Here is a 26868-nt window from a genome sequence, read left to right as displayed (position 1 = left end):
TCTCAGTCGATTTCTGAAATTACATCTCCTTCATATCTATCTTAAATTCTAAAAAAAACTGTTAACTGAATATTTTTCCTGCATAAACCATAGGAAAATTAGACTGAAAAGGCTCATCTGGTCCTTCACTCTTGTCATCCAGTAGCAGAGGTGACTGCTTGAATTCTCCAGTCCTCCAGTCTGCTATCAGGGTTTTCCCTGAAAAGTTAACATCTATCTGATCAGAGGCCTCCTGGGCCCTGAGCTCAGCTCCTTTTCAAGTGAGGAGAAGGAGGAGGAGGGAGCCACAGTCAGCAGTGAGAGGAATGCAAAGACAGAAGGAGGAGAGTTTAAGGTCGTTTTATGGGCCAGATATAATGCGTTGTGACACATCAGCCATGAGTCGCTGCGATTTAACTGTCAGATTCCATATGAACTTGTTCCGCCACCATTAGGAATCGGGGCATTTTCTCTCTGTGGGAGCTTGCATGTGTGTGTTTGGGCCCGTTGTGATTCCAAGCAATTTGAAGCTTAATTGGAAACAGACAACACAAGGAATGAAAACTGGTGACAAATTCTGAATTCGTCACCACTTTGCACTATGATAAGTTTGTCATGGCAAGAACGCAAGACCTTCCACGCACACATTTCACAAGTCAATGAGCATGCTTCCACCTTTTTTCCCTAACCATTTGCATGACAAGTGCACCACCGCATTTCAACCTGTTTACATTTGCAAATCAAAGAATTTACTTCCAAAAGGGCACATCTAGTAATTTGGCTAAAGTACTACACCGAATAGTGCAAATTATGGTGCTTTGTACAGAATAAACTGGGAATTAAGTTGAAACTATTCAAACACGATCTTGATGATGACTGATTTTAAACATACACATATAGAAAAGTACTCCTCCTAAGTTCTTGCAGACAGATAGAAATATGTTGCAGATATTTCTTTACCACCTTTACTCATTGAACTCTCAATCTCCCCACCCTGACACACAAGAGACATCTAAAAGAGTGTGTAAATAGTATCTTTTAGCAAACACCAGTAATTAGATATAAGCATTTGGAATTCACGCCAGTCACAAATTAAAGAAGAGCGCTTCCTGTAAACAGACAGTGAGAATGTGTCTACATCATTAGTGTGCCACAATTATAACATAGGAGCTAAAGATACATTTCCCTCCCGCTTGCACTCCCTCAGTGGAGCAAATGAAGTAGAACCTTTTTTTTTTTTTTTTTCTTGGAGCAGCAGCAAACTACATGATCTGATCCAAGAGCATTTATAGATGAAATAAGGGAGACTGAAGGCAACACGGGCAACTTTATAAGAAAATAAGAGACATAAACGATAGCAGTGTTGTTATTTAAAAGACTTTCTGAACGGCACACATCCTTAAGTGAGCACAAAGACAGAGTGGAGGCATATGAGGCACGGAGGGTAAGGAGATAGAAGCTATTTTGTCTGCAAGCATGTCATGAATGAATATGTATTTCATGTAAATTGTGCACACAAGGCGTATTGTAATGGTCCGGGCAAGACTTTGCATTTCTTTGGTCATGCAAACATGCCCACATGTAACCAACAGACAGAAAGAGATGCAGACTGAATGAATGCAAGTGAGAGAGTAACAGAGAGAGGAGGAAACGTTTTATCCACCTTGAAAATGTTGCAGCGATTCCACCGAATATATTCTCACGCAAAGTAAGAAAACGAGGACATGACAAGAGCAAAGACATAAAAAGAGGAAATTGATAGACACCGAGGTGATGAGGAGAAGGAGACAATATGTACAAATAAGATGCTCAAATGACGAACGCACTCAGCAACACGCAGCACATAACTCCCAAAGTCAAATAGGCTCTGACACCTTATCAAATGGTTTTATGACTGTTACCTTCTCACACACTCGAGCCAATAAAACTGAGACCTGACAGATAAAGCAGAAGATCATTCCATGTACGAAAGGATGCAGGGGAGAGGAAATCACTTTGTTTACTTGTGTTTCAGACCCTTTCTTCCTCATGACCTCAGCAGCTCTGTAACACCAGCCTTAATCCTAAAAGCAAACTGGCCCCTCACTGTGGGAACCTGATACAATTTCCTCTTTTTTGAGAGGGGCAAACTCAGGCCACTCCGAGTTTGCTTATTGCCTATGGGGCCGTAAAAAGTCATCAAGAGCTATCATTTTCTGCAAGGCGAGTCGCTACATGTTGGCTGAAGCGTCAGCCACAGAGGTAGAAGGAGGTCGTAAAGATCTTAGTGAATCTGAGAGATGGAGGTCGTGATTGGACACCGAAAGGCCAAACATCTCTTTTCCCAGGTAACCACAGATAATATTGTTTGAGATGCAGTAAATCCTGTTGAGGCTGAATAAACACTGCTACCGGCAACGCTGAGTTATTGAGGGATATTTTCTCAAGGTTTTTTGAGACGCAATTACCCTTTATGCCTTTCATAAATTCATTTTCATAAACAACGTGTGAACAGAAAGCAAAGGGTTTATGCTCTTGTGGCACTGCAGACATAAAACTGCTTACACACTCTTTGCATTAACCACCTCGTCGAGAGGGCTTAAGGTGGTCCGGCAACAACTCTTTCACCTGTGGACCAGCACAGAAGACGCTGCTGTTTGCAAGCAGAGACGTGCGCGCCCCAGTCGACTCCTAAACAACACTCAGGAGCACTTAACACACTAATCAGGGGTAACTGCTCTGTCTTTCTGTTTTTCTCACTCACTATAGAATTTGCGCACACATATAGACACACTGCTCCACACTTGCTGCATCAAAATGCTTTCACAGCATTCACCCAAAGACTCTTTCCCTTCCTCCTTATCTGGCATTTTGTTCTGTTTCTTTCAGTCTTTTCCTTCCGCTTTTATCTTTTTCCTCTTTCTTTTTCCCTGTGTTCAAGCTGTGAAGAAATCAAAGAGAGAATCCTGTTTGTGTCTGCCAGCTACTGTACTTCCACCTCCAGTAATACCGACTGCAGTCTAATCAAGGGAGCCACATACCTTTTATCTACCCACAGAGCCTCACTTTTAAACAGATTACCGGTAAAGCTGGACACCAGTAAGACAATTACTGGAACGAGGATCTTCAATGATAACGTCTAGACAACGTCTAGACAACATAGGCATACACACAAAATATGCGGGTATGAAATACAGTTTCTCTTAAGGTGTATGTTTCTGTTTATTGAAATATATGCATTTTAATGCTCTTGGATATGGAAACAAAATGGAAACAAAAAGCATTGATTTATGTGTGGCACATACGGTGTGCAGTGTATAAACACACACTTCTTTTCACTTTTGATTTACGTACTTATTCAAGTGCATCTGATCCTCTCATGACTTAAATTGAAAATCTGAAACGAAGGACAGAAAGGAGCATGAACTACTGGAAGAGAAGAGCTGGTCGGGCAGGGCGATATATCACACAGACACACACAGTTCTCTCTTCCAGTCTACTGGACAATCGGACCAATTAATTGGTGACTTTGAGGGAGCCACGTGAAGGCGAGTGATTGGACGAACTGGAGCTGGCTGCTGATTGCCTGGCACCCCTGTCCACATCCCTGTTTGCCCACCCTGGCCCTGGAAACTGCCCAATGAGCAGCTCCTCTGTGGCCTGACCTTGTTTGAGGGCACAGAGGTTGGAGGGTGGATGAATGAATGGATGTCAACATCAGGAATATTCCAGCCTGATCGAAGGGAATTCACAGCCAGTGAAGGTTATATACAGTGATTTGCAATGAATGTGCTGAAGCTGTGCCAGGACATGATATTCAAATCCATATCAAACCAGGAAAGTTGACTATCCAAATTGTTTTAGAGCCACATCCTCCAGAAGACGTAGGGCCAAGTCCAACATCCTCCACTGTGTTCACTGCTGCTGGGACACACTAATGTTTCCTTCTCTAGTCAGTTTATTTCTGATCTTAATTGTTTTCTTCTTGATTTTAAAAGGTTTTATTCATCCATATCATTCATAATACTGACTTCACCCTAATGACAAAGTAATTAGCTGAAAGGCAACCAAACCACTACATTAGACTATGAACATTGCTGGTCAAATAGCAAAGTTCCAAATACGCTTGCTGAAATAATAAACAAACCTCAGAGTTAGATAGATAGACACACAACAAGCTGAAATCTCAGGCCACTGCTCAGACACTTGAAATGTATGCAGACACTAACACATAGCCTTACAGGGAGCTATTTGTCTTGGCGCAGTGCACTGTGCTCTTTACAATTGGTCTGGTAATTGGTGATACATATCTAATATCTCCAGTCATCGCCTCACTCCCTGGATGCTTCTGACAAGCAGAGAAGGAAACCCTGTAGCTTTCAAAAACAGAGCAAACACTCTCCTCTGCTCCTCTGCTCGACTCGCATCCACATCGCTGCAGCTGCCTGATTCAGTGCCTGAATGTTATTCTGTTTCCTTCGCACGCCAGGCCCTCGGAGAAGCCAAGGGGTGTCCTTACAAATTCACACAGGCAAAGAGGAGTACTTTATACTGGGAGAAAAAGAGAAGGCCCGCTCATGTCCATGAGGGACACCCCACCATTGCAGGCATATATGATCTGTTAGCTTTTCCTCTGCCCTTCGAGCATTTCTTTTCACAGAAACGCATGATCCAAGGCTGCAGAGAGGCTTCTCCAGAGGGCTTCTGGGTATTAAACAAAAGGGGCTGTTGGTAGGAACTAGCTAGCAAACAGCTGGACTAATAGAGTGGGACTAATTAACTACAGCGTTGCTCTCCGACTCTCCTCGTCGATGCTTTCTGGATGTTTACAAAGATCTCCCAGAGAAAGAGAGGAGAAAAATAAGAGGCGTTCTTCTTTGTCTGCTCTTCAGGGAGAAAGAAGACACCCAAGACTGATTTTAATGACATGTGTGAAACAAATGTGATCCTCCCTCGATTTTTTTTTTCTTTAACTGCCAATGGAATTTAGTGCTAAAAAATACCATCGGCATTGTGGTCAAAGCATAAACATCATAAACTAAGAATGAAGCATTGTCACCACATGCAAAAATAAAACGATTTTTTTTTTTTCACATTGTCAATGTGACACTGCAAAACATCTGCTGGTTTAAGAGTTATCATTAACCATCTCGTTAAAAAATACATTATCTCATTATCAATTACTTTGGGAGGAATATTTTTCCCTCTAATTGAGCTCAACAACATTCACATGGTAACCACTGATCTTACATAATGCAGAGACCTCCACATAGTTCCTACAGCTCTTGGATTTCAGAGCGTGACTACACTTCCGGGTAGAGACAGAAATTTTTTTATACCAGTGGGCAGTGAACCATTAAGAAAAGAGGACATTGCAGAGCATGTGCTTGTCTCAGGAATAGCCTCAGAAAAAAGGCTGAGAGAGGAGAGTTCACTAGTTAAAGGCCCTCGACCATCCAGCATCCTTCCTCTGAGCTGTTCTGCCCTGCTGGAGGGGGAGCATGAAGGAGAGATGAACGTGGAGGAGATGAGAAGGAGACAAGAGGGGAGGAATTACAGAAAGACTGAGAGCAAGAGGAGGAACAGAACATGTGGGGGCACGGATTGATAGACTGGGGAGAAGGAGCAAAGGGGGTGGATTGAAGGATGGATGAGCAGAATAGGGAGGGAATAAAAAAAAAAAGTAAAGCAGAGAAAGATGGCCATTAGCTGTGCAGCTCTACAGGCAGAAGGGAGAAAGGTCAGTGAGAAAAGCAATCTGTAAAAGGTAGAAGAAAGAAAGAGCTAGGTAAAACACGAGGAAGTGGTAAGAGAGAAAATGAAACCAGGAAAAGAGCAATAGTGGAGAAGAAATGGGAAGGAAGTGACCATTGAGAAAGTAGGATGAAACTAAAAATAAAGGTGAGAAAATAAGTAATGAAAGGGCAAAAGAGACAAAAAGAGTGAGAAGGAAAACAGCAAAAGATGGGAAAAGGAGAAGAAAATGCCAAGACATAAAGAGTAAAAACAGAGATGGGGAGGAATGAGAGCGCAAAAAGAACAAAGAGAGGTGAGGGAAAGGGAAAGAGGAAGGATAAACAAAGGTGGTGTTTTAGAGCGAGTGGGAGGCATTGAAGAAAACAGGGGGAGGAGAGAGAGAGAAAAGCACAGGGATACAGAAGGAGAGAGAGACCGGCTGACAGTAAAAAAATGAAAGAGAGACGGGAGAGTAGGTGGGAGACAAGGGAAAACTGGAGAAGAGAGGGAGGATGTGAAGATGAAAGAGTGAGAGAAAGAGGGAGGGGAGACGACAGGGTGAAGCTGTTTGGGAGAGAGTGAGCAAAGTGCCAAACCGATAAATAACCAGCTTACTGGGATTACCAAGTGACTGACACAGAATTTGCCGGAGCCAATATGACGTGGCAGTGATAGCTCTTAACCCATATAAACCTGAAACCAGTCCAAGATGTCCTCCGGTATCTAGCGTTGTCACTGTGTCCTGATGCTCTATACTGTGTGTGAGGGATTGTTTATGTGGGCACAAACACACACACACATCAGAAAAGCTGCAGGCTTTAGAACTGCTTAAAATAAATTTGGAAAAATAGAGCAAGGCCAAAATTACGTGGACATCTAAACTTCACAATTTTTTAAGGCTTATTCCAAAACCATGGCCGCTTCCACTAGTCTAGTAACCTTTCCACCAAACTTTGCAGCAAGGACGCACAATTATTCTACTACTTGTCTCAATTTCCCTAATTTAGCTCTCAGGACCTGCATATACATCCATACACTCATACATGCATCATGTTTAGCTCCCGACTTGTAATACTTCAAACAAATCAAAGCACCTCATTCATCACGCCGACACTCATACACATTCGTAGCATGCACATTTATGCACACACTACCCCACATTTTACCCTCTAATGAACTTCCACAACAAACAAAAACCTTCAATAGCCAGTGAGAGTTAGGGAAACAGAAATATAAGGAGAGAGAGAGAGGGAGATGATGAGAGAGAATCAGAGGAGGCGGGCAAACGTAAGGAGTGGGTCTATAATTGGAAAGATGTGAAAAATGAAGTGTCAGTTTGGTCAATAGAGGGCAAAGGTCACAGAAGCCGGAGCCCAAACTCAGCACAGAGCACGCTCATTAGAGCGACCAATCAGATCCCGCCTGGCTGCCCCAGACCATTACTCATCAGAGGTGGAGGAGCGCACACACACTTACACAATATTTCTTTGTCTTCCCCTGTTTCACTGTAACTTTACCTTCTTTTATCAGTCTGTTCTCCTCTTCCACAACATCCGTCTATCTTTTATTTTTATCTGAACTCTCGCCTAACCCCTCAGTCCCAAGCAGTGAGAACGTGCAGTGAAAGACAGAAAGAGAGACGATGAGACCGAGTGTGAGACGGACAGAGAGACAAAGAGAGACCACAGAGTGTGTGTGTTGACTATATAAATGGCTGCTCGTTGGAGTGGAAGGCATGGCGGCGCTCTCTGCTCCCACCCAGGCTCTGCCTCCTGGCACTGGCAACCCTGCAAACTGCTTGCCTTGACATCGCCTTCAATAATATATGAAGTTGCTTTTTTGCCTACAGTTTGTTTGCAGCGCCACCCCACACCACCACCACCACCACCACCACCATCCCATTCTCCCACAGCTGTTTCTCTCTTCAACTCGCAGATGCACACATATTCTTAGAATGCATACACATCAAGGCTCAGCAGAGTCAAAGGTGGAGTGTTTATTGGAAACATTCAGTTTAGGGCTACACACAATATCAAGATTTTTTTGTTTTTATTAACTATATTCCAGATTTTACATTTTGCATATTCACATTCTTCTGAGCCAATTAAACATACGGTAAGACAGATTGTCACTGATGCAAGCAGCCTCTGTTAAGGGCTGCAAGCTATCATGTCAGCTTTTTGTACTCTGTAAAAACAGCTTTGCTTTCAGCAGCGTATTTTAAAAAATCTGCTGGTTTTATGTGCCTGCATTTCCTTAAACAAGTGCATGACACAAAATGTTGCCAGGGTGTTGCCAGGAGGACAGAAACCCCTTTCTAGCCGGATTCAAGCCATCTACCACACCATGAGTACTCTGCCTGAACTCCGTCCTTGTCCTCTCCATAGCCTCCTCCACATTGTCTCTTACCCTGTTCGCTGCTGTTGTCTCCACTGTGCGATGTGTGTCCGCCGCTGGACGGTCCCGGTGTGCCTCCAGAGCGCGTGGATGCTGTGTCGTCATGATCTCTGTTCCAGGACGTCTGTCGAAGAAATAAACGGGACAAAGAGGCCAGGGAGTTAATTTACTGTCAACTTCTTGTATTTTAGCAGCTTCATTAATTTTTTTTCTGTATTCGCAGTTGTTAAACCTTATTTTATGACCGGATTTTGAAAGCTTTGGTACGCACAAGCACGAAATCCCACGCAAAATCAATCTATCAACTCCCACTGTGTGTGAGGCCCCGCAACAGTCTCATGGAATGACGATTATTGGGCCTTGATGAAGAGAAAGGCCCAGACGAATAGCGAGCGAACATGTTGTATTAGTTCCCAGCTTTCTGAGGCATGCAATCCACGGCTGCCTCCATTTGGCTGAAACCACTAGCAGATGAAAATACAAAACAGCTACACGTCAAGATAGGCTGCGGCGAGAGCCAGGGAGTGATGTCACCCGAGCAGAGCAGACCAGAGACAGAGGGGGGGAGAGGTAAATAACTTTAAGTATTGCTACATAAGTATAAATCCTCTGTTTTGCCAAAAAAAAAAAAAAAAATGAAACAAAAAAATAAATAAATAAAAATGGATGACCAGTCCTGTTAATGCAGAATTAAATTTCATCCTGGGCAGCAGCAGAGCCAAGACACAGATATAATCAAATAAGCAAAAGTTTTCCCACAGTTCTCTCAAACCAAATATTGCACAGCCCAACTGAAGTTTGGTTAACAGAAAAACTAAAACTCAAAGAAAAATAACAGACTACCGACTTGTTTGGGACTGAAGTGAGACTAGTTCTAGCCGTAGCTGACTAGAAAAGAGAGACTCGGGTTTATATATAGTAAGCTGTGTAGGTCTGTGTAGGACCAGATGAGTGTCAGCTGCACACTGGGTTGTCGAGATCAAATGGGCCAGACAGGAGGACAAGCAGGAGACACACACACACACACACACACACGAAAATATTGTCCACACATAGGTAGGTAGACACCAAATACTCATTAAGAGAGAAACATCTGAAGTTACCTCACATACACTGTGCACACACACTCCAAAAAAAACCACACACAAATCTCCCCCTGCTCTGCGCGAAGCCACTACATACTATTGAAACTAAACCAGATGTTGCTTCTTATCTCTCTGTGCCTCTGAAAAGCAACATTAATGCCGAGGACAGGAGAGAAAAGAGACTTCAGAATAGTAGGAAATGGAATCTAATGTCTTTATCACACACGGCTCGCTATCACAAACAAACACGCAGCAAACAAAACGCACGCACACAAACACTTATCGAGCCTCCTCTGCCGCCCGCGTGAGCCGATCTTTGCTCTGGGAAATCAAATGAAGCAGATATCAAGGGGCAATGTGGTGTTTGCATCACGCTTTTAGGGCTTTGCGACGAAATGAGTGATAGAAACCCACACGGAGGAAGAGGAGGGAGAGGAGAGGAACACACTGGGGAACAACTGGTTTCAATTGGGATACTACAACTGGCGCTGCCGCTGTGAGAAGGGTTTGTAGTTGAGTTTAGCATAATAAAAAAGTAGACATTAATTCATGACACAGGGTTTGTTTTAAACAAAATGTAGACGGAATAGAATAACAGAAAAGAAAATACAAGTCAGCAAATTCAACACATTTGGGGTCTATTAGAGCTCGTTTGATGTTCCTGGGCTATGAAATTATAATCCGGTGCTTACATGGACGATATAATCGTTGTTTTCCAAATTAGGCTTTGAGGCTTTGCAATAAAGAGGAAAGTCACTGCACAAAGGCATGACGAGGATGGTGATTGGGTAGATAAACGTTGATCTTAACGGGGATAAAATACCAAGAGGATCCTTTTTTTTTTTTCTTCCACCTCTTACAAATCATTTTTTGCTGACCGTAGAACACTGAAAAATGAAACACCCGTGCATGACCGAGTAACTCCAGAGAAGATCAGAAGTGAGGTAATCCAGACCACATGCTCAGCATACAAACAGTTAACGCCGGCTTTTGCCAATTTCTCCAAAAGCGCAGCTTTTAAAAATGAGCAGAACTTGTTTATTCAGGGCTCTGCGAAAAAGAATAGCTCGGTACCCCGGGGATGTCTAACAAAAAGGATATGTTTTTTTCTTCGTGTTCTTTTTGTTTTAATTCTGTAACAAATTCCATTTGAAAATATAATTAGAAAGTGGAGGGGGAAATGGCAAACTACTGCATTAGCTGTAATTGAACAAAAGAGTGCTTTGCCTGCTGGGAGGTGGCCACTGAGGCCCCATGGGAAACGGGGCGGGGCTGAGACAGGGCCTGGTGGCATCTCCGCGGGGACGGGGAGTTTATTTATAATCACAGGCCGCCCTTGGATGGAACAGGCCCGGCACTGATCTAACACGCAATTAATACACACACGGCTGAGATCACACAATCCACACACACACGCTCACACTCACACACATACCACTGCACACAGGTCGTGCAGCATGTGTGCGCACACCCATGCACAAACACACTTTTTTTGGTCACTTAGCTTGTATGCACACACACCCATGCATACAAATGCTTTTCATCTACCTTATGCAAATACATCACAGGTCTGCCGTACTCAGAGTCCCTGTTTAACAAAAGCACACACCTTGACCACAAGACACACAGCAGCAAAAAAACACACACCCTGTGCCAACAAGGTCACAGCACACAATCCGGAGGTCCACCTTCAAAATGTGGGATATGTAAATTGACAAAATGAATAGATGCATAAACAGAAAGCTTGAGGAAACAGGGAGCAAGAAAGAGTTGTCCCTCTGCACACATAGCTACACACTTGATTTATTCTGTCCCCTTAATGAGCCACCGTGGTCTCTCTCTCTCTCTCTCTTTCTCCCTCTGTCCCCCTCTCTTTAACTCTGTCTCGCTCGCTGTCTGCTGCGCAGGATGTAGATTAATTCAATGCTTAATTGTTTAGTAAATTCAATTTTCCACATTCTATTCTGCCTAGCTTTAGCTGAAGTTCTTAAATCTGCCGCGCCTAACCGAGGGAACCCTGTTTTTGAGCCATGCATACCTTTTTTTCCTCCTCCTTTTTTTTTTCATTACCATTTTTCTTCCCTACACCACCCTAATTCGCCATGAAAAGATTTTCCTTGCTGGAAATTCTGATTCCGCTATGATCGGTGAGGCATTCCAATCCAATGCATTCTCATTGTGCCGCGTCTAAGATGCAAGGGGGGCTTCCCTTTTTCGCTGTGCCAGGCCCCATATCATACAAGCGCTCATGCAAGAAACGTCGCCTTGCCAATTCATTTGCAATAATAAAGAAAATGGTTAAGGTTGTTGTGCTTTGCTCCGCCACCCTCCCGTCTTTCTTCACTCTGAAATATCTTTTGTGATGATATGGATATTTACTTTTCAGTCTGTGCCAGTGAGCGTGCGGAAATAATCATATGTGCATACTTAACGGCACAGACATAAATATCCAAATAACACCCCCCTCCCGTACACCCGTACACACATACCCTCTTCACCGGTGGTACATCTGAATCAAAGATGACAGTTGGGCTACTCCATCCCCCAGAATTCTTTGGTGCTTCTGTTCTGGGTGGTTGTTTTCTTTAACACCATTTTTGACCTTTGCAATAGCGCTGCCTTCCTGAGTTGATATCGGCGTGAATGCCATGTGTTGCAGCAGCAAGATGGCCTGCAATAACTCCGGACACATTCTCCCACTCAGCTGAATGCTGGTGGGAAAGCTGTAAGTGAAAGGGGCTGAAAGGCCAGCTATTGTAAACTCTTGTTTACTTTGCTTTGCACTGTGACTAGATAAAGCAGGATCTGCCTCTCTGATAACCGGCCAGGCAAGTGCTTGCCCGACTACCTCTGCTTTCTCTGCTCTCTCCACCCCTCTCCTCCCCTTGCTGCAATATTAGTGCTTCCAAAATGAAAAGAGGGGCTGATAATGGTATGCGTGGTGAAAAAAAAAAAGGGAGCGAGAGCAAAAGACCCCTCACTCCCTCCCATTCTGCTCCGCACTCCCCTTCCTCCCTAACTCTTCACAATAGACAAAGAAAGAAGAAATAACCTTATAATTGCTGAAGGGGGTGAGGGAGAAAACTGGATTTGGTCTCTTGAGTAAGTAAAGTATGCTACATTGAATAGCCGTCAGGTACTCTTCAATCGCCTTTTTAAAACCGGTGGGTTACCCTCATAGAGACAAGCAAAGATAATTACATGTTTGAGATAATTACCAGAGCTTTCAAAGTCCATTTAGATGACACTCGTGGAAACTGACAAACTGATTTTCTTTCTCTGTGGCCTCTTCCACTTCAGCTCTCACTACAGACACCCTGTTTACTTTCTGTGAGCTGAAATCCAAACAAAAACATTAACTCGAGTGCTCTCCCCTCCACGCTATCCAACCCCAAACAAAGCATATTTCTCCTCTTCAGCCGTGAATGAAAAGGCAGGCGTAATTTCTTAATGACATGTTTTGCTGTGGTTTCTTCGTTAGCCTAGCTTAGCTTTGACTTGCCGGCGCAGCACTGGGATGTTCTCGGCGGATTCCTTGGAGACGGGCTGTTTGTGACGGTGGCCATTGTCAGAGGCTTGCAGGGGGTTAAGGGGGAGAGGAACTTTCCATTAGCTAAGTACACATGTGTTAAGCCAGGTTATTGTTTACTTAGCCAAAGAAACCACAGCAGGCCTCGGGGACAGACATGGCCGCCCATCATAAGTAACAGGAGACACAAGCCTAGAACTTCATTTGCAACTGGGACCTTGTGGCTATCGCAACAGAGCAGCGGTGACACAGTGCGGCTCCACTAAACACTACTTTCCAGCAATATGGCAGGATTTAGGAACAACTAATAACTCAACCAAATCCAGAACCTCAAATAAAAATAAAAGATATACGAAGGCTCATAAGAAGCTACTGACATTCCTATTCTTTGAAGTCACTCTGGCCTTGAGCTGCTTAATCATAATCACCCCTACTTGTTATTCCACTACAATAATGAAGAGGCTAAGAAACACACAAGTCACGTGGTCACCTCTTTGTATCACTTGTTGAATCCTAACAGCCGCCTTGCATTCACTCCCCAATGGAAAAAAAGGGGAGTTCAGCGGAGGAGAGGGAGGAGGGGGAGCCAAAGGGGGAGAGTGGGGGTCAAACCTCTCCTCTATTCAACTACAAAAGCCGCTATTACCAACAATCACTACAATGATTCAAAAGTTTGTATTAGGAACAGCAGTGTGCCACTGTAGGAGAGAGAGGGAATGAAAAAAAACAGAGCGAGTGTGTGCGCCTGCTAAGTCGGGTGAAACTCGATCCATACTTCAACGAGAAGCGGATAGATTAGCGATAGCGGTGTACTGATTAGGAAAATAGTGGCTGACCCCGGCAGTCATGGTTTCCATTGAGTTAGGAGTCGGGGGGCAGGGGTCACTCTTTGACCGCCAGAGTTACCTAAACCAACACTGCTGGGTCTCACTGACCTGGAAACCCGCACTTGTATGGCATAACAGTGCCAATTGTTGGGAAAAGATAAACGCGATAGCGCTATCAAGAGCAAATTCTTACACAGTGACCACAATAAGCTCACATAAGCAGGGTTTGTTTAGGAAAGATTGTGCAGGATGTAAGAAAAACAGCAACGGATCCCAAATGTATAGATGTTATTTCAGATTGTAAGCCCATTTCACATTCTTCTTATGTGATTTCAAGAGCAAAATCACTCTCCGAAAATATCACAAAGCCCCTGTAATATAAAAATACCTCTCCACTAAATTATCTCAACAGATCAACTGCTGAGCATTCATAATCATTTAAGACCCTTACATCCACAAAAAGTCAGGCAGTGAATATTTTTTAAAGGAAACGTCAATTATTTCCAGCTCCACTTCAGCCTGCATGGCTCAATCAAGTAGAGGAGCTCTTGAGAATCAGAGTGAGTCCTCAGCACTATTAGTAGTGTTCTGCTCTACAGCGGAGAGCCTGGGCCCTCAGAGTTCATTAGTAAATTGCTGCGCCCCTCCCTGTACTCTCTGTGCAATTAACGGCAACTGTGCAAATGACGTACAGCATCAAAATACCTCCCCGCTTTCCTTAACTGGAGTGAACGTGTGTACAAGGCAAACAGCAACACAATCAGCAGAGCAACTGCTGCCATCTTTCCACAACAAGACGACTGCGACATAGACACGATCGGTGCGGATGCAAGGTCTCTGCCAAATCCACTCAGAAAAACAGAATTTTATTTTGTGTTTGAATACAGAACAGCTCAAAGCAGAACTAATGGGACAACTACAAATATGCAGCTCAACTGAAAATCCAATGTAAAAGCAAACGCGGCGGGAAACAGAGAGTGGCAGGGAAAGAGTTAAGAAAGTCCAACTGGTGCTAACCAGTCACTCCACTCACACAGCACCTGAGGGGGGAGCTGCATTTATCAGGCCAGTCTGAACACACACAACCACACACACGCAGCAGCATACACAAACACACACATATATGCATAAACTTGCAGACAGATGCATGCGCACACACGCACACATCCCTACACAGAAACACACACACAAACACAGAAGGGTAAGCCCAAACTGGCTGAGCTACATTCACAAGCCAGCGCAGAGCCTCTTTGACTTTTTCACCTCTCAGCTATGCTCTGCTTTCTTTTGAAAGGGGCTCTCAGTGTCCCTTCAAACTCGCCTGCATAGGCAGGCTTAAAAAAAAACAACAAAAAAAAAAAACAATGTAAAGACATGTAAAGAATATTCAGAAAATTACTGTTATGACGCAAGGCTGCATAATGCTGTAAGAAAGTCAGCGTGGTTGGATTGTTGAGTTTAATAAATTCAAAGTATTTTTTTTCCTCTGACATTTTTTTCCTCTGCTACAGTCGCCTCACTGGAATAAATTGGTTTATGAATAAATGAGCCTGCTTTCTCCATCTTGTTAACATTGTTCTTTTGTGCAAATTCTCAGCATTTTTTTCCAGTCCACTTCAACTTTATGCCCGAGGGCATATATTAAAAATACATATGGAAAGAGATAATGCACACACAATGCAGATTCGTTAAGGATGTCACTGCCTAACAACTGCAGATAAGATGTCACACAAAAATAGCCCACAAAATTCCAAAAAATATATATATTCTGCCGCAAGTAAGTCATGAAGTGCAGTGCCATTAGATTGACAATATAAGTATTCAGCAGTAAGAGGCATGCACCCTCTGCCTGTTTGGATATGCCCATTTACACACAGCCTGCTGCTGTGGACAGTCTCCACATTATCCTACCAGAACATCCGTACATCCCTCAACATGACGCCTCTGTCAAAAAGTTTTCCATGTGTTTTGATACAAACTATGCCTGTAGGTCATTTATATTATTCTGTCAGCGTAAACATTTAAGCTTATGTGGTTTTGCTCTTAATTGGCTATATGTAAGGACCATCATTATGTTAAAATAGGCCATGTCTTCATATTACAGTCAATTAAAGATCTGCATCAGTGCCCCAAGCAGAACATAATTTTCTTCATATACCTAGAAACCCAAGGGTTTTAACACACTCTATTTCCATGTCTATATACAATAAGGCTTCTTTCAAAGTCCTGACCTATCTATAAAAAAGACAACTGAATCCTCGAGAGAATACAGCAGGCTGTTCAAAGAGACACTTAAATGCACAAGTGGCGTCTGTATTATTTAATTTTGTTCCTGGATTAAATGAAGTATTATCCTGGTGATCTTTCTCATTTCCATAATCAGACATAAGGGCCCGGGATGGAGGAGTGCATGCGCGCAGAGTGGGGGTCTTCCCAGTCGGGCCCCAGTCAGCTCCCAGTCCTGCCATTCAGCCCAGAACATAAAAGCCGGTGGCTGACTCTCTCTCTACTCAGACCAGCCACTCAACCATATGGAAGTCCGCGGATTTAAATTATTTAGCCTAATCGCTTCATTACTTTTTATGTCGGACTATCCAACTAATCCCTTTAATTTGGACACTTGATTTTTTCCCCCCCCTCCTTGCTGTCCATACGTTATAGCCGCCGCACTCCCGAGCCATTTCTGAAAACTCTCGGATAGATGAACTTATTGAAACGTGCTCTCATAGCCTGCAACCATGTTTCCTGCACAAATGGCTCCAGCTATTAATGGCCGAAAATCCAGATTTGCATAATTCTAATCATCGGTTGCTGTTATCATTATTTAACGGCAGTGTATGGACCATTAGGGTCATGCCTGTGCGCACACTACAATGTCCCCGGAGTGCTAACAGTCAGTGGAGCACATAATGAAGGCTGCGGTTATCTCTGATATCTGCACAAAAGGAAACACTTCCTAATCTACCTTTAATGCCCGCTGCTTCTGTGGCTTTCGAAAATAAACCTTCTTATTGGGGCTGAATCTGTGCGCTCTGAGCGAAATAAAGGAGGAGGAGAGGAGGGGTCCCGATAAGCAATGTGCACTCATGTCTAAGGAAAAATACTGACAAGACGCGTAATGAACCGTGAACTCTACAGTGGAGAAACCCAGGCATCTAAACCACACTCTGCAGCCATGCTGCTGCTGCTGCTGCTGCTCTCTCCTGGCTACAACACGGAGGACCTGATAACGCTACGTTTAGGTTCAAAAAGAGAAGGAGGGGAGAGAGAAATGGAGAGTGGCGCTAAATTAAAATCGACATGAAACAGGTCAAGTTTATGGCGATGCTTTTTCGAGCTAATCTTCCCAGGTCGGTTCCGGGTTCAAGTCTTAATGGGCCAATAATGGCAACATTATTCAGAATTTTTTTCATTCCGATGGATGGAATGTAAAACGGCCTTAATCATATGCAAATAACAGCGCAGCGGAGTAGTGACCCAGAATAGCTGAATAGCCAACAGGGAGAACACACACTCAGACACTCAGACACACACACACACACACACACACAGGCGGAGAGATGTACCTGATCTAGGGCCACCGATCTTGTGATTTCCTCGCTGTCCGATTTGGACCCGCCCTCTCTGTCGTCTATGACCAAGTCGATGGGCATCTTGCCTTTCAAGCAGCTGATGTACCGGTGACAGAAATTATCACACAGCTCGTGTACCTAGAGAGAGGGAGAGAGAGGGAGAGAGAGAAAGAGAGAGGAGGCAGAGGCGTCACACACTCACCCGAAAGAGACATCATCACACAACAGTTCAATGTGCAAACACAAAGTCGCCCCAGCTCACACGCCTTTGGCATGCAAAAGTGCCCCCGACGAATTTTTAGGCAATCTGGCACAAATGAAGATCCCAGCACTGCGCCTAAATATTTTAATAGAGTTTACACGACTGGCAACGTATTGCTGTTTAGCTGTAAATTATTGAACGTGGTGAACGATCACATTTATTTTGCTTTCAGAAAGTTTTTCATATTGTTTCACGTTTGCTCTGATATTATAAAAAAAAAAAACAAAACAAAAAATAAACAGGAATAAGATGATTGTGGACTCACTGACGCTAGAGTGTGTGCAGCTGCGCGCAGGGACAGAGCGCCGTGTCCAGGCTGCTACAGTAACTTTATTTTGTCTCCTCTCAAAATAGAGATATCGCCGAAAATTGACAGTGACAAGAGGACTAAGAGGCTACAACGCACTCAACACCCGTGTTAAATTCATCATCGGTGCCCCGGGTAGTGGCCATTAGAGGAGGGTGACCCGCTTGACTGACATTTAAGGTAAACTGTTTAATTTGGTCTAGGTTATTACATTATCACTGCCAATGTGGCGCATCCTGCCGCACGGGAAACAAAGATGTCAGCTGCGTGGGCAGAAAAATAGAGAGCGGATTTTCAACGTAAACTCTAAGGCTGCAAACTGTACGGAAAAGCAGTGCGTGCACACAGATTACTTAAAAAAAAAAACTTTTGACAGTTTTTAACGTTTCTCAAATTTAGGTTAAAGTTGGCTGTACATGCAACTGCAGCCCATCTGATACGGAGACAAATCAAGAGTTTTACACCCACTACTCCCCCTATCCACAGATGGCTGCCTGGGGCCTTTTGCCCTCCACAAAGAATCATTTCTAAAAAACCCGCAAAGTTCGCCTATATGTTTCACCTTGCATGCAATTTCTGCCAGCATTAAACTTCATTAAAACATGGGGGGATATTTGGGCACAGAGATATCCGTTCCAGTTGTAACAGCTTGCGTCGTGATTAAACGCGGAAGAGAAATGGCCCCATGATTGATTTTGACGCTAATTATAACCGACTAGCAAAAATACATTTATGCAAATACGGCCCATAGGTCTGAAGTGGCACACTGGACAGAAATGGCGAGAGAATATTACCTTCTCCAGCTCCAGAAGATGAAATCGTAAAACTTGAATGGCTTGAATCATCTGAAAAATTAAAATAACAATAAAAAATGAGCTGTTCACATCTCTTGATATTAAACAGGCGCGTTTTTCTCAATACAAGTATCTGCAGATGAGGAAAATATTCATATGAATGGATTTTATGTGGAAGTGATATTAAACTTGGATGTTATTGCAATATGGAGAGCAGGCATACAGCACAGGCTGGGTCTGCAATAAGCCTCCGAGTCAGAGATCTATTAGCCACCAACTAGTCGCGAGGAAAACCTTGCTCTAACATTACATTTAAAGTATGAGACAGTACAAAGTGAAAAGAATGAATAGATCAACTTTCCAGGCTGAGTTCAAAGGTGTGTGTGATAGCTGTCTAACAGCGGCCCTTCATCTGCAGATACAACCGGGGGCCACATCACGATATCAAACAGCCCCAAAAAGAGGAACATCATCCGCAATCCTGCTTTAACTTTTCAGCACCACGTGGCTCTCTGACACAGAGGAGCAGCCCACCAATAAACATCCAAACATCAGCTGGCATATTCAAAAATTACTACATGAAAATACAGAAATTCTCATTTGTGAAATAATAACAAAAAAAGAAAAAAGAAATCACGTGTCTTACCAGATTATCCAATTCTGGATTCGATGAAAATAAAGGTTTTTCCGCCCGAATCTAAAAGCCAAAACATTTTCATAAAATATAAGACTATGAAATATTATCACGCTATAAATAATATATACCATTAAATTAACATACAAGTATTAAATAATGCAGCATTACATCCGTGGATTAGCAAATACATTGGATGAAATTCAGATTTTTTAAAGTCCCTTTTATTTGATTAGTGAATGCAATTTTATTTTCTTCCAGTGCTGTGAAAACTGTGCGCACTGAAGACAGAGCTCCACTCTTTGGACATGCAGGTAAGAGCTCAACCAGCCCGAGCATGCAGATTACAAAAGTCAAACTTTCCTGACCTGTTTTGCAAACACTGCTATGTCTTCATTGAAAGATTCCGATGAACAGACGTCTCCTCCCGCCACCCCGGGCTCTCTGGGGGTGCAAGTCGCTAATTCACATTTCTCAAAAATCAGTGCAAGCAAGGGGAACAGGGGGTGCCTGGGAACACACACAATAGCAAATGTCACCAGAGAGAACAGCGCCGGGGTCAAGACTACTCCAGGCTAGATTTAGCCAGCCATGCTGCTCTTCAACAACTCGCCCATGGGGACTGCTGCTGCAGCCCATGCTATTATATTATGCAGAGGCTCGGAGAAAGGCTGCAAACAGCGGGCAGACTTCTGTGATTAAATCTAGGCGCGCCTAATAACATTTAGAGTCTGTCAAACTATTTCTTGCACAGGTCTCCGCTTGGATCCCACGCGGGCGTTCGTTTGTCAAAAACCACTGGAGATGTCGGCGGTTAAATGCGCGCACGTTTGTTTACTGTTTATTGTTTAAGTCCTTGGAGTAAATATGTGCAGCCTGCTAATGCGCCGAGGACCACACGCCTCCTAAAGTCGTGTCAGTATGGCACAAGGAGGCGAAAGTGTTACTGGCATGTTCAACCATCCTGAAAACAGCAGTCTTGGAATTTTTAATTAACACTTACAAATTAATAAATGATACCCATTTGTGTGATTGCCTTAAACGTGATATATTTTTAATTTTATGGAGCCCGGAAATAAGCACAATTAATTAAACTGGTTAAAACAGACAAGCTAATTATTTTTGCTCATAAAAAAAGAGGAAAGAAGAGATAAAGTGGGAAATTGTTAAAAAATTAGGAGGTCTACTTAAAGTGAACCGTGTCTCATAATTATTCCTAAAAGTTAAAATACAATTTCAGTGTCATGTTGAGCAGCAGGACATCAAATAATCTCCTCAAGTGGAAAAAAATATATTTCTTTTGACTACTCCAGTATTTATTAATCGTTACTAGTAAGAAATAAGCGATAAACACAACTGACTTGACTTCTTAAGCATGAAATTCCAGATTGTGCAAGAATAAAAGGACAAAAACAAAGCAGGAACTCTCTTCCTCGGCGCCTCTGCAGCAGCCTGGGCTCTGGTGTTTTTGCTGAAAACACTTCAGCAGGACACTTTGCTGTGTCGTGCATTCAGCCGGTGTTTTTCCTCGCTACGGGGCTGATTTTGCACCCACTAGCCCCACTGTGGGGTGCGTATCCCCACAGACCGGAGGCTTGCACGTACCCGTATATCGCGTCTTTATCTCTCTTGAGAGCGTCGTTAACCGAGGAGCCCATACTCGGAGGCATGGTGTTGGTGTGGGCGGTGTGCGGGTACTGGTGGGAGTGCAGCTGGGGACCGTGGTTGAGGTGCACCGCCTGCATGGACCGGGCGCCGTGCGGGTCTCCGTACATGGTGGTCGGGATGCCCACACCGTCCATCCCGTAGTGGGGCAAGTCTTCGTACTGCACACAAGAATAAACCAGAGTCTGATTAAAACTTTGCTACAAAACCGCAAGCCATGAAAACACTGTCAAAGTAAGAAGTGACGCTTTAAGTGTTTTTATATTTTTCTAGCAAAAAAAGTAAAATTCCTTAATTTTATTAATTTACAAAACAATGTTCAACATTTTACAATTAAAAGTGGTTTCCAGAAACAAGTGAACCGAGATTCCCCTTTCTACTTGCTTTCAAAATTGCTGACACTTCTAACACATGCAAAACAGGAGGAATAAATTCTCCTCTGTGGTTTCATTTTATTGTCCTTCTTAAGAAAAACTTTTAAAGAGCCTATAAGTGATTTCTTAAGAAAGGCACTGCTAAGAGAACTACAGTGAGAATTCCAGAGTGGAAACTAGTTTTGTACTCAACTTATTTACAGTGACCCTTGTAGCCCAGAGGATGAATACATGTGAATTATTCAATATGTTCAAAATGAGTGGGAGCAAAGAAAAACTCCAGAGTTCTTATTATCACTAACATTAAGCAGGCAGCTGCTGGGTTTTAACAGCACAAGCCCGGTGTCCCGTGTTTTCACTGTGCACAACAACAAATGTCTTAAACTTGTTAATTGCGGTGTTTTCTAATTTTAAAGGCTCATAATTGTGCAGCATGCTATTACCCACCGAGCACGCCATGATTAGTGCATTCAACTGACGCAAGTGAACGCGTGTTGTGTTTTTCAGACGCTGATAAACAGGAGCAGAATATTCAAACTTTTTTCATGTGTCAGTTTTGAGTTGAATAATGCAGCCTCGTCCCCGCGCTGTTGTTTAGTAGTTTTTAAACACGCTTCTGGTTTGGTAAAAAATGAAATGCTCAAATAAAAATCTTTTCCCGGGGTTTGCTTCTTTAATCCACTAAAATGTGCCTGAATTATTGATGGTGTTCTCCAGACGGGACACACAAGTGAAGGGGAAAAAGTAAAAATGCATTATCACTTAAAGCTGAACATTTCGACCCTAAAAGCAAAGAGGTGCAAACCTCAGCGTGGTGCAGCCCCTGTGCCAAACTAAGCTGCTAACTGTGTCCAGTGTCCCCAACATCTCTGCTTTTACACTGTTTACTATCCGTGTGGAGATCCAGACGCTGTTCTGAAGCAGTCCAGGAGTGTATGAATCAAAGCGTTTGTCATCGCCTCATTACTAAAAACTGCTTCATTGGAATTATGAGAATTATTTTTCATGTTTTAGCGCAGTTTCGCGTGTACAGTCGAGCGGCAGGGGAGAACTGACGGTGAAATTTGAATTTTTGTTTTGTTCATAAATACTCGATTTAATCTTGACGGAACAGTCAACAGAGAAATGTGGAGATTTGTTTTGCCTCTATGCCCTCCCCCATTTCGCTTCCAGTAACTGGCCTGTCATAACTAATCTAAAAAACATAGCCGATGTGAGATATGATCACGCTTTCAATGTCCCTCGGTGGGCCGGTTTGTGGAGCAAACGAGTGCGGCCGTGCGTAATACCGTGCCAAAAGACGCCAAACATGAAATTGTGTCTCCATGTGTCAGGAAGACGAGAGAAACTTTCGCCGCGAGTGCGTGTCCGTGTGGGTATGTGTGTCATTAAGCCACGTTACAGCGCAGCATTGCATTCAAGCGCAGTAGACTTAGAGAAACTTTTTAGGGGGGATTGCCCTACGTACCCGTTGCGCCATAACCCTCCTCACTCCCTGGTCGTCCTTTCAGTTTAGGTAAATCCCCTCTGAGGCCAGGGTGGAGACGAAATAAAGAGAGAAAATCCAAATAAATGAGAAGACGTTTCAGCCAAAATCCCGTATGTCTTTTTTCCACGGAACGGTGAAGCCAGCTCCCGCTTTCTGTGCAAGTTTAGCCCAGGCGCGGCGCGGCGAATAGGTCCTCGGCTGTCCTCGGGGCAGCGGCACCGGGCTCCTTTTCCAAAACCAGGATGAAAATAAAATAGCCCCTCAAACAAAACTAGCGACTCTCATGGCTTTTTGCCACTCCGCCTGTCAGTCAAAACGCGAGGGCTTGTCAAAAGTACCGGATGAATGATGGTCCGACGCGCGTCTCCACGGGATCGGCACCACCTAAATGTTAATGGTCACAATCACAGTTAAAAAATGAAGCAGCTCTCCTCTCGTTTTCTTTGATCACTCTCGGCTCCCGGCTTGATTTTCTTATGCAAAAGCGTCTAGAGGAGATCAAGAGGAGGTGGGGTGATAATTCTGGCTTAGGCTTTCTTAAAGGAGCCACGATCGATGCTGCGCGTGTGTGCGTGAATGTGTCTGTATGTGTGTGAGTGCGTGTGTATGCGTGAGCCGCCTGCCCGTTTGTGTACAATGGATGTGTGTGTTGAGCTGAGGAGGAGCGGAGGATCTGGACCAGACTGCTGAAACCCGGAAGTAGTGGTGGCCATAACAGGTCGCGTCTTACACAACGCACCGGGCTGCAGCAAGTCGTGCGGAGAGGAGGGGGGGTGGGAGGACCCTGCGAGCCCAGCCAGCCAGCCAGCCAGCCGCACTGAGAGCTGAACAACACAGGGATAAACAGAGAATATCCACCTATGACTCCTGCTTCATGTCTCATCTTCACAAAGTGACTTTGATCTCTTGTAAACACTGAAACATGTGAATTCTGGAACTGATGCGCCCAGCATCACTTCTCCACTTGTAAATATTTCTTGAAGCAACTTTCAACTCTGATGTGAGCTGTCGTTAAAAACCTATAAGGTTTGAATTGAAGATTGGGTTTGGACCAGATAAAACAATACGATCATTTATATGAAAACATAACATAAGGTCTGAAATAAGTCTATTCATTATAATAGTTAAGCTACCGATAGGCTGCCAACCTAATGTCTGCATGGTATCCAAGGTTCAGCTTGGAGCCAAACATCCAGTTTTGCAGGTTTTAGGCCTCCTCTTGTTAATCACTATCAACTTCCCCAGAGTCAGTTTTCTTCTTATGTTTGTGTCAATGTTCTTAAAAATATTTAAGACTGCAAATGGGCAATACATAAAATGCTTGGGAAACTTCAGATAAGGAGGTCAATAAATACAACTTACTCGAAGTTATTCTGGAGGAATGCCTATTTTTAATTTTGAGAATAAATTAATTTACGAGCAAAAGCCATGAAATGATTCTACATCTTGACAACGAGTTGTGGTCCGAGAGCTGAATTCTGAAATTAAACATTACTCTAGCTTTTCAAGGCATCTTTTACGTCTAAATACCAGTTAATGCTGTCCGTCCCTCTCCCCCACAGCAGCTCTGAATGGGTCGCTCCAGTCTGCCCCGGCTGTCCAATGGCAGAGAGGCACAGGGATGGGAGCCCCCTATTGGCTCCCCACATGATCGATCCGGAGCTGATTGATCGGTTTTAGGCCACATTCGAGAGGAGGCGCAAAACAAAACACAGTCCGCGAATACAAAACACACTTTAGGCTTCTGTCAGCTTCTACACTGTTTAATTTCACCAAAAACAAAGAATATTTGATGAAGACGTGCCTCTCTTTCTCTCTATCTTGTCTGTTTCTCTGTGTCTCACACACACACTAACAGGCACATCTCTGACTTAATTATTTCTAAATGCACTCAGACTTTGACTAAACTTCTCAAAACCAAACAGAACTACACTCAAACTCAAATACTGTCAACTTTCTTCATCAGTCCAACTCCTGTCTCTTTATTATGAACCATTCACTTGAGCTCCACGGCGGCTCTCTGCACCGAGATTGTAAAAGTTTGGTCAAATATTGATGAGCTTTAATTTATGGAGGGAAACTTGGATTATCGAGGAATTTCATGAACAGTAATGATATCACTGAATAGTGTGTTGTTATAAATTAACCAAATAGTTTGAATTTCCTACGTTATCTCGTTAGTTTTGATTCCTCGCCGGGGTACAAATCTTATTTCATTTAGCTGATCTTTTTTTTTTTTTAATTAAGAACTAAGTTTAACTACCTCAAGATCTCCATAAAATATTAATTGGATATTCCCTGGCATAAAGAAATGTAGAAACGGGGATAACGTGGGCATGATTAGTTTAAAGGGACGAGCATATATTAGGATTTCTACAAAAATCAATGGTATATTAGTTTATTTTTGTGTGTTTTTTCTACTTGATGATCACCAACAAGACGTTTGCTCAACTTTTTATTCATTCCTCAGCCCATCACACATGAACGGAGAGCGCGTAAAAGAGCCGCATTATCTCCTGATTATGCTCATAAGGTGTTGCTGGTCGGTGACAGCCTGTTTGAAGTTTTCTCCCCCGTGCCGCGCGTCCAGCCATCGATCATCTGCCCTCGGTGCCAGAAACGGTGTCATAACATGATAATGCGGCTTCACACGTTCGCCGGTGATTCCTGTGGTAAAACCCCGAGCGGTGGGATCCGATGGGACAGATTTACAGGCATGAAATGACTATCAGAGCCTCCCGCAGTCCGGCCGACGAGGCTCCGGGGCGCGGACTGCAGAGAAGCCACGAGGCACGGACTTTTACGCACAGAGACACCGGATGAAATAATAAACAGGGCTGGCTTGTGCCCGTCCACTTTGCTAAATCAGTAATTTACTGGTGAGTAGAACATCTTATTTTGTCAGCCTTTTCTATTTTTTACGGCTCAATTAAAATGCGTATTAATGCCAAATAAATATTTACTTCAACGCGCGTTTTTTTTTTTTAGTTAATAGGGAACCTGCAGCTTAGATCCACTTTCAACTGAATTTGTAAGTTTAGTGAAACACAAACAGGATAATCTAGCTGCATCCACCACAAGGTACACACAACTCTAGCAAGTCGTTGAGAAGAAGTAAGGCTAAATTAACATGAAAGACGCCTGCTCACTGTAAAATAACTGCTATGGCATTATAAAGCAATTAAGCCCCTTCAATTAGCATCCATAAAAGCAAAGTGGAGCTCCACTTTCGCTCCTGGAGTTACTCTTCCGTGAGGGTCAGCGCATTTTGGTATCCTGAAAGAGAGCAGGGGGGCAAATACCGTCACTACTGTTTAATCCGCTTTGCTATGACGGTAATGCTTTGAGTCGTTTCAATAAAATCAGCAGGTATTACTTTCAAACGGCTGAATGCAAATTGACAGCATGCTGGACTGTCCAAACAAATGGACGCGCTATTAGACGGCCTGTGCGCCTTGACTTGTGCTGTGTGGACACAAAGAGAATCTGTAGCCTTTATTTTTTTTATATATAGAAAGAAAAAAAAACAATATGTAATTCTCTTTGTCACTGAAAGCCACAATCTAGGCTGTCCACTCCTCACTATGAGACCTATTTCTATTTTAAGTCACTGTGGGTTATTTTTAGCTCTGAGAAATCTCAGAAAATGACAAAGGTAAATATTAATTTTATTGGCTGCCGTTTTTTCCCCAAGTAATAAATAAATAATTAACCTGCTCCGTGTATGAGATGTGAATTATTATCTGACTCTTTGTGACTCCTGTATCACTCTTTGAGGCGGTTTGGGTGGGAAAAGACAAGGAGCAACTGGCTGCCCGAGGAGTCAAACTGAGGTCAAACTTTTTTGCAGCCCCGCACCTCTGTGCCCAAACATGTTGGGATCTGCAAAAAAAAGGCCACCGAGGCTCCCTGCTTTGTGTCACTGCTGCAGGACACGGACACACGCACAGAGACCTGCTGCGGAGTTATCACAGCTCATCTAATTATAGGAAACTACTGGTATATTATCGCCTTTACGAACATCCAGCCGGATCCATTAAGGCGCATTTATGGCGTCGGTTTGAAATTATTGAGTCGGGAAAAAGGCGCTATGGCTTCGTGTACGCGCAAATGATTTCTTTTGCGCCTGAGATGTGATTCAAAAGTTGGTTTAATGAGCTACAATACGCGTTAACATGCATGTATAATCCAGCACTTAATAAGAAAAGCGTACAGGCTTTATACTTGTCCGTCATCTTT

The 26868-nt window shown here is 43.4% G+C and overlaps 1 protein-coding gene across 1 annotated transcript in view; it reads right to left on the bottom strand.

Moving 5' to 3' along the window:
• Positions 1 to 23293, bottom strand: part of meis1b (Meis homeobox 1 b) — a 75804-nt gene extending 52511 nt beyond the window's left edge. Inside the window, exons 1-7 of the mRNA XM_084561683.1 lie at positions 22609 to 23293; positions 20707 to 20927; positions 19470 to 19611; positions 19114 to 19164; positions 18468 to 18518; positions 17099 to 17242; positions 8104 to 8215 (exon numbers count right to left, since the gene is read on the bottom strand). Coding sequence (XP_084417809.1) covers positions 8104 to 8215; positions 17099 to 17242; positions 18468 to 18518; positions 19114 to 19164; positions 19470 to 19611; positions 20707 to 20927; positions 22609 to 22620 — 733 coding nt within the window. The 5' untranslated portion in view covers positions 22621 to 23293. The remainder of the gene's footprint in view (positions 1 to 8103; positions 8216 to 17098; positions 17243 to 18467; positions 18519 to 19113; positions 19165 to 19469; positions 19612 to 20706; positions 20928 to 22608) is intronic.
• Positions 23294 to 26868: the final 3575 nt, after the last annotated feature.

The sequence above is a fragment of the Chelon labrosus genome (assembly GCF_963514085.1).
Source record: "Chelon labrosus genome assembly, chromosome: 15".
Taxonomy (NCBI): Eukaryota; Metazoa; Chordata; class Actinopteri; order Mugiliformes; family Mugilidae; genus Chelon; species Chelon labrosus.
This window is presented reverse-complemented; position numbering and strand designations above follow the sequence as displayed.